This window comes from Cnephaeus nilssonii (assembly GCF_951640355.1).
Source record: "Cnephaeus nilssonii genome assembly, chromosome: Y".
NCBI lineage: Eukaryota > Metazoa > Chordata > Mammalia > Chiroptera > Vespertilionidae > Cnephaeus > Cnephaeus nilssonii.
In genome coordinates this window covers 11,008,073-11,016,607 of record NC_137096.1, presented here as the reverse complement: position 1 = coordinate 11,016,607, position 8,535 = coordinate 11,008,073, and the positions used below count along the sequence as shown (strand labels likewise).

At 48.2% G+C, this 8,535-nt stretch overlaps 1 protein-coding gene across 1 annotated transcript; it reads right to left on the bottom strand.

Annotated features, from left to right (window-relative positions):
• Nucleotides 1-204: 204 nt before the first annotated feature.
• Nucleotides 205-939, bottom strand: LOC307096537 (claudin-34-like; the record flags this gene model as incomplete). Its single annotated transcript, XM_079766185.1, has 1 exon — nucleotides 205-939. The coding sequence occupies one exon, from the start codon at nucleotides 937-939 to the stop codon at nucleotides 205-207; it is 735 nt and encodes a 244-aa protein (XP_079622311.1).
• Nucleotides 940-8,535: the final 7,596 nt, after the last annotated feature.

Genomic DNA, 8,535 nt, shown 5'->3' with positions numbered 1-8,535 from the left:
GTGTGCTGAGGGACCCACTCCTTGTGCACAAATCTTTGTGCACCGAACCCCCAATAATTAAGACAGGTGGACAGTGGTGTGTTTTTTTTTTGCGTTTTTTTTTTAATGGAAGTTCATTAACCAATCAAGGATCTCAATTTGGACATAAACAAATGACCACTTTCTGCTCACAATGGCCTTTTCTATGGTCGTGAGTCCTTGCAACTATTTCCTAGAGCATCCTGATAATACTTTACCCCGATAAACTGGGCATTGTGGATTTACAAAGCTTTGAAACTGGGAATTTCTCATTTCTGAGACCTGAGGGTACACTTGGCTGTTGGGGGCAAGCTGGTAAGAGAGGGTAAACAGCCCACTCAGCAGCATCAGGATGGCAGCCAGAACCGCCATGGGGACGGTGCTGCCCATCTCCTGCTTGTTGGGCCTGAAGGGGATGTGGAAGGATGGCAGGAAGCATATGCCCTCTTCATTCATCACAGAGTGGTAGTTCCAGATCACAGCCATGAAGATAAATGTGCCAGCTATGATACTCAGGACACTGGAAGCGAAGAACAGATGGCAGGTGTTTTTCTTCTGAAGATGAGCCAAGCATACTTTCTGCAGGCCCATGACCGTGAGCACTTTCCCCAAGAGAGCCAGGAGGTTGGCAGCCAGCAGCAGGTTATGAGCGATTCGAATACTGATTGGCACGTAGGTGTCACTGTAGGTGTAGCGATGACATGCTATGGCTCTGCTCTGGAGGCTGTTGGACTGGTAAGTGCAGACCTTCCACATCCCTACACAGACCAGCCCCGGGGAGGGGGCGGAGCTGTTCTCCATGTACCAAACCCGCCACTCCGCCAGGCCCATGCAGGTCATGGAGAAGATCCATCCTGTGGTGGTGACAATGAAACCCACTACTTGGCAGTCGGCACTGTGGACCAGCGTGTTCATGGCCATGTATCCCGGGAAACTGCAAACCAATAGAGAAGGTCATGAGGGTGGGACAAACCGTCTTGGAACTGCCCCCTGGGGATGAGCAGGGCTATATTGGAGAGGGAAATGCTATATTCCTGAATGGAGATACTTGACCCGCATACTTGGCTGGCGAAGGGACCTTGGGCAATTTTTACTAAAAGCCTTAAAATATGCAGACTTTCACCCTGCAGCATACCTACCTGGTTAGAGCGTCTTCTCAACAGGACAAAATTGCTACATGGATCCCTGGTCAGTGCACATACAATAAGCCAGCAATGATTGCAACAGTCAGTGGAACACCAAGTCAATGTTCCTCCCTCCCTCCTTCCCTCCCTCTCACTCTTCTTCATCTTCTCTCTCTCTTCCCACTCCCTGTCTCAAAAATCAACAAAAATACATTCAAACTTTCAAACAGGCAGTTGCACGTATGGGCATTTGTTGAAAGACCCAATTAAGATTGGCGACAAATATTTTACAATAGAGATGGGCATCACAGCGCTGTGTGACATTGAACAATGGGAAACCATGTCAAGGCCAACAGTAGCGTTTGGTGAAATAATGTATGCCACAACCATACAATGGAGCTCCATACCAAACTTACATGTGCAGCCCAGTTGCACTTGGTGTGATCTTTGGTGTCTGGCCCTTCTCACCTCGCATAATGTTTTCAAGGTTCATCTGTATTGTAGCTTCTGGGAGCAGATCAGTCCTTTCAATGGCAGAGCCGTCTTCATTGTATGGATGTACTACAGTTTGTTTATCCCTTGTCAGTTAGGGGACATTTAGATCCATTTTAAGTTTTGGCTCTTACAAATTCCGTTACAGTGAAGATTAGTGTCTAAAAGTCTGCATGGGTGTATTTTCTCATTTCTGGAGTGTAGATAGGTGGGAGTGAGACCTTGCGTGGTTCATGCTGTAACTGTATGTGTGTTTAACTTTGAACAAAGTACTAAGCTGTCTTTCTAAGCGGCTGCCCTTTTGCAGTGAATGTAGGAACTGCCTGTTGGTAGTTTCATACATTCTCACCAGCTATATATTCAGGTTCTAATTTCTCCACACCTTCTCCAACATTTACCAGTTTTTCATTGCACAATGGAATATTAGGGACCTATCAAAAAGAAGGATCTCTTAGCCTTTGAGACAGCATGGAGGGACCTGGAAAGTATCATGGTAAGCAAACTTAGTCAGAGAAAGACAAGTATCCCATGATCTCACTCTAATGTGAAATTTCATGAATAAAATAAACTGATGTACAGAGTGGATCCAGAGTCATGGAAGCATGGATAGAGGGAAGAGCCTTGGAAGAAAGGCAAGGGAAAGTGGTGGTTGGGAGGTAATTAACTAAGGACCTTGTATGCATATGCAGAACCTATGAACACAGACATAGGGTGATGAAGCCCTGGGGTGTGGGACAGGATGTGCTGGAAAGGGTTGATTGGGGGGGGCAGGAATGGGACAGGTGTAATCTTTCAACAATAAAGATTTTTTTAAAAAAACATTGATGGACAATATAGATCCAGAGACATGGAAGCATAGAACAGAATGCTAAATCTCTGAGGGATGATGTGTGTGTGTGTGTGTGCCTGTGTGTGTGTGTGTGTGTGTGTGTGTGTGAGTGTGTGTGTAGAGGGGTGGGGCAATGGGATGAGATTAACCATAGAATGTATATGCATAACCCATGGATATAGGCAATAGTTCAGTGAATGCCTGGGGAGGATGCAGGGTTTAGGGAGTTAATGGGAAAAGGAAAGGGGACATCTATAATACTTTCAAACACAAAGAGAAACTTAAAAATAAAATAAAATGTAATGTGACCAAAGGGAAGATGTCCACAATATACCAAGTTCAAGCAGCATGTTACAAACTCGTACACACAATGGGATCAGAGAGATGGTGAATTTTAAAGCTATTAATATTGTGCAGAATCACATTCATATAGAAAATTGGACCAAATCTAAGTGTACAACTCAATGACCAGTCCAGGGGTAAATACACCTGTCACCATCGCTAAGCTTAAAAGAGATAATATCTCTGGTTTCTTGCTTCTCTTTAGTTTCCCACCTCAGCAGGTATCCCCAAACACCCTGGTTCCCTTCTGCCTGTTTCTGAAGACAGGAATTGTGCCCAGGGCATTCCTGTGTAAATGGCTTCCTTTGCTACATGACCTGAGGCTATGATTTCAGAGAGAAAGTGAGAGGGGGAGAGAGAGATAGATGCATCAATGAAGAGAGACAATTATGAATGGGCAGCCTTCTGAACATCCCCTGCTGGGGATCAAACCTGCAACCTGGGCATGTGCCGTGACTGGGAATTGAACCATGATCTCCTGGTTCATAGCCCCATGCTCAGCCACTGAAACACACTGACCAGGCTGATTGTTTAAATAATCTGTGGCTGTTTGAAACTTACAGTTATGTGTTATGTGTATAATTTTTTGAAATAAAAACAATAAAAAAAACTTAGGAAGCAATAGAGGATTAATTCTGGTACACAAATATGGTGCAATACCTAGTATTAAATTAATTAATTCCCTGTAGAACCCAGCAGACATTAGAGGAGAAGGGAATTCAGTATCATGAGAAAAGTTCATGGTGGGTTGAATTTAAAATGAAAATAAGATCCCTGGTTGATGTGGCTTAGCTGAGTGGGCATTGTCCTGTGCACCAAAAAGTTGCCGATTTGATTTTCGATCACAACACATATCTGAGGTGCCAGCATAGTCCCTGTTAGGGTGCATGCAGGAAGCAGCTGACAGATGTTTCTATTCTCCCTCACCCTTCTTCTCTCTCTAAAATATCAATTAAAATTAATGATACAAAATTAAAAATAAATAAAATGAGGATAAGAAAATTATAAGAATGTAGCAGGATCTTATTTTTGCCCATTCTGAAATACACTGGGAAGGTAAAACAAGATTGCATCTGCTGGGATTACCAGGGATATTTCTATATTTTAAGTTGGAGATAAATGGGGGCATGTAGAGCAATACAAGAATAGAAATGAACAAAGGGTGCATCGAAGCCAGTGCATGGAGAGCTTTGAGGGGTTCGGGCTTGATTCTGAGGGGCCCCCAGTGGGAGGGACAGGAGGAGAGAATGCCCAAGCTGATAGCAGAAATTCCTTCTCATGGCCAGATAATCATGGAAGATGCCTTATTTATAAAGATCATTCTTTCGGGCCAGATAATCCTGAACAACTTGTGGAAGGAACACTTGAAATGGCATTGTGGGCATGGTTGGTGTGTCTCATTTGTTGATAATCAACCTCTGAACCAGGAGGTCAAGGTTCAATTCCTGGTCAGTTGGATACTCTATTCTCAGTAGGAGTGGTGCAGTAGGCAGCCAATCCGTGTTTTTCATCATTGATGTTTATTCTCCCTCTCCATGTCCCTTCCTCTCTCTCTCTGAAATCAAAAAAAAAACATGTTCTTAAAGTAGACAAGTCTTACATAAAGGATGAACAATTAAAGTGGCCTACCTTCACCTCTCTGCAGGACTGCTGATGACAGTTAACCTGTTCACAGAGCAAATAAATGGATTACATAGACACCCCCACACCACAAGAAATCTCAGGGCTCTCTTAACTAGGGTAAAAAATAAAGCACAATGGTTACCCAGCCAATACAGAAGGCAGGAGGAGGACGTCTCAGAGGTACAAATGGTAGCAACTGCCAGGCTATAACAGAGATGAGGAAACCAAACATTCTTATGTTTCCATGGCTCCCAGGGCTGGCCTGCAGGCCTATGACAATAGGCTCCTTAAAGGGCCTGAGTCACTGAACAGGTCTTCAAGAGTTGAAGTCTTTCTACTGTAGAAATATCCTTTTTAAGGTCTTAGACCAAATAGTCACTGTAATACATCCGAGTGTTAAGTAGTAAAACTGGAAGAGAAAGCAAGGTGATGGGGATCAAGTCTCATGATAGGGAGCTAGTCCAGGCCAGGGGGAGGCCTCCATGAACAGTCCTTGCACCAGGACCTTGGGGCAAAACTGACTTGGGCCCTGGCTGTCACCGGACTCTGCTTTCAGTTGGACCATACTGTCTCCCTGGAAGAATTCCTGCTAGGAACTCACAAGGAACATATCATCTGGGAATGGAGGTGGGTAGGGAGGAGAAGATAGGGCCAAAGGGGCTGGCAAACAGTGATAACAAGGAATCAAAAGGGCAAAGTGACTCCTGAGTCAGGAAACACTCAGCTCACTGGGCGGGCACTTTGGCAGGCACCTGCTGGTGTCCCTGAGCCCAGGCGCTGTCTCTGCTGGGTCTCCCTCCTCAAGTGCTCTCACAGGGACCCCTCCCTGCCTGGCACCCCCAGCAGAGGCCAGGCACTGTCCCACGCTGGCCCCAAGCCCAAAGGCCACATGGCAGCCTCTTGCTCCTGGGTACTTTGTGAGGATCCCATGGAGGAGAAAGAATGAGAGAAATGCCACCTCCCTCAGGCGCCCTCGTTGTGTGCTGTGCTGATGGGAAAGGTGCAGGACACAATCTCTTGCCTTATTCATGTGAAAAAATAATAAAGTGAGAACCTTAAACAGTCATTCCCAAAGAGCCCTTGACAAGGGCTTGGAACTGAAAATGGCCTTTTCTATTGTCGTGAGTCCTTGGAACTATTTCCTAGAGCATCCTGATTATACTTCACCCCCATAAACTGCTCATGTTGGATTTGCAAAGCTATGCAAGTGGGATTTTCACACTTCTGAGAACTTGGGGTACACTTGGTTGTTGGGGGGAAGCTGGTTAGAGAGGGTTAACAGCCCACTTGGCAGCATCAGGATGGCAGCCAGAACCGCCACAGGGAAGGTGCTGCCCATCTCCTGCTGGTCGGGCCTGAAGGGGATGTGGAAGGATGGCGGGAAGCATATGCCCTCTTCATTCATCACAGAGTGGCAGTTACAGATCACAGCCATGAAGATAAATGTGCCAGCTATGATGCTCAGGACTCGGAAGCCAAGAACAGATTGCAGGTGTTTTCCTTCTGAAGATGAGACACGCACACTCTCTGCAGGCCCATGACCATGAGCACTTTCCCCAAGAGAGCCAGGAGGCTGGCGGCCAGCAGCATGTGCTGAGAGATGAGGATATTGAGCAGTAGGTAGGTGTCACTGTAAGTGTAGAAGTGTCACGCTATGACTTTACTCTGGAGGCTGTTGGACTGGTAAGTGCAGACCTTCCACATTCATACACAGGCCAGCCCCAGGGAGGGGGCGGAGCTGTTCTCCATGTACCAAACCCGCCACTCCGCCAGGCCCATGCAAGTCATGGAGAAGATCCATCCTACGGTGGTGACAATGAAACCCACTACTTGGCAGTTGGCACTGTGGACTAGCGTGTTCATGGCCATGTGTCCCGGGAAACTGCAAACCAATAGAGAGCGTCATGAGAGTGGGACAAACCGTCCTGTAACCGCCCCCTGGGGATGAGGAGGGCTATATTGGATAGGGAAATTCCATATTCCCAAATGGAGATACTTGACCCCCATACTCGGCTTGAGAAGGGTCCTTGGGCAATTTTTACTAAAAGCCTTAAAATATGCAGACTTTCACCCTGCAGTGTTCCTAAGTGGTTAGAGAGTCTTCTCAACAGGCCAAAATGGCTACTTTGATCCCTGGTCAGTGTACATACAATAAGCCAACAATGATTGCAACAGTCAGTGGAACACCAATGTTCCTCCCTCCCTTCCTCCCTCCCTTCCTCCCTCCCTCTCTGTCTTCTTCCTCTTCTCTCTCTCTTTTCCCCTCCCTGTCTCAAAAATCAACAAAAATACATTCAAACTTTTAAACAGGGAGTTCCACTCATGGGCATTTGTTGAAAAACCCAATTAAGACTGGCGACAAATATTTTACAATAGAGATGGGCATCACAGCGCTGTGTGACATTGAACAATGGGAAACCTTGTCTCAGCCAACAGTAGGGTTTGGTGAAATAATGTATGCTACATCCGTACAATGGAGCTCCATACCAAACTTACAAGTGCAGCCCAGTCGCACTTGGTGTGATGTTTGGTGTCTGGCCCTTCTCACCTCGCATAATGTTTTCAAGGTTCAACTGTATTGTAGCTCCTGGGAGCAGACCATTCCTTTCAATGGCAGAGCCATCTTCCATTGTATGGATATACCACAGTTTGTTTATCCCTTCGTCAGTTTGGGAACATTTAGATCCATTTTAAGTTTTGGCTCTTACACCTTCCATCTCTGAGAACATTTCTGTCTAAACCTTTGCATGGTGTATGTTCTCATTTCTGGAGTGTTAGGTAGGAGTGAGACTGTGTGTGGGTCATGCTGTAACTGTATGTGTGTTCAACTTTGAACAAAGTACTAAGCTGTCTCCACAATCTTGTCTGTTCTCCACCAACTAACCTCCCCTGCTGGTCCAGTCACCCCTAACTGCGCTCCCCTGCAATCCTAATTGCCCCCAACTGCCCTCCCCTGGCGTCCTGGTCTCCCCCTGATTACCAAACATGCAGGCCTGGGTCCTACCAACTGCACTCCCCTGCTGGTCTGGTCCCCCCCAACTCCCCTGCCCTGCAGGCATCGTCCCCCCAATGACCCTCTGCTGCAGTCCTGGGTTTCCCCATCTGCCCTCCCTGGCTGGCCTTGATCTCCCAACCACCCTCCCCTGGAGGCCTGTGTCCCCCATGAACTGTCCTCCACTGCTGGCAAGTCTCCTTCAACTGCCCTCCCCTGCAGGCCTGGTCTACCCCAAATGCCCTCTTTTGCTAGCCCAGTCACCCCTAACTACTCTCCCTTGCCAGCAATGTCACCCTCAGCTACTCTCCCTGCTGGACTGATGGCCCCTAACTGCCCTCCCCTGCAGGCCTGGGTTTTCCCAACTGCCCTCCACTGCTGGCAGGTCTCCTTCAACTGCCCTCCCCTGCAGGCCTGGTCCCCCCAACTCCCCTCCACTGGAGGCCTGGTCTCCCCCAACACTCCTTCCCTGCAGTGTTGGTCCTCCCCAACTGCCCAACACTTCTTGCCTGCTCTCCCCCACCTGATCTCCCCTGCTGGTCCAGTCACCCCTAACTGCCATCCCTTGATAGCATTGTAGCCCCCCCTGCAGGCCTCGTCCCCCTCAACTGCTCTCCCCTGCAGGCATTGTCCCTCCCAACTGCCCTCCCATATATCCCTGTTCCCCCTCAACAGCCTTCCCCTGCCAGCCCAATTGTCCCTAACTGCCCTCCCTGAAGGCCTAGTTGCCCCTAATTGCCCTCACCTGCCAGCCCAGTCACCCCTAATTGCCCTCCCGTGTAAGGCTGATTGTCCCTAACTGCTCTCTCATGCTCGTCTGGTCGCCCCCAACTGCCCTCCCCTGCAGGCCTTGTCCCTCCCAATTCCCCTCCCTTGCAGGCCTGGTCCCCCAAAACTACCCACCCCTTCAGGCATGGGTCCCATCAACTGCCCTCCCCTGCAGGCCTTGTACCCCTAAACTCCCCTCCCTTGCAGGCCTGGTCCCCCACAACTACCCTTCCCTTCAGGCATTGTCCCATCAACTGCCCTACCCTGCTGGCCTGGTCCCCCACAACTGCCCTCCCCTGCAGGCTTAGGTCTCCCCCAACTGCCCTCCACTACCAGCCTGGTCTCCC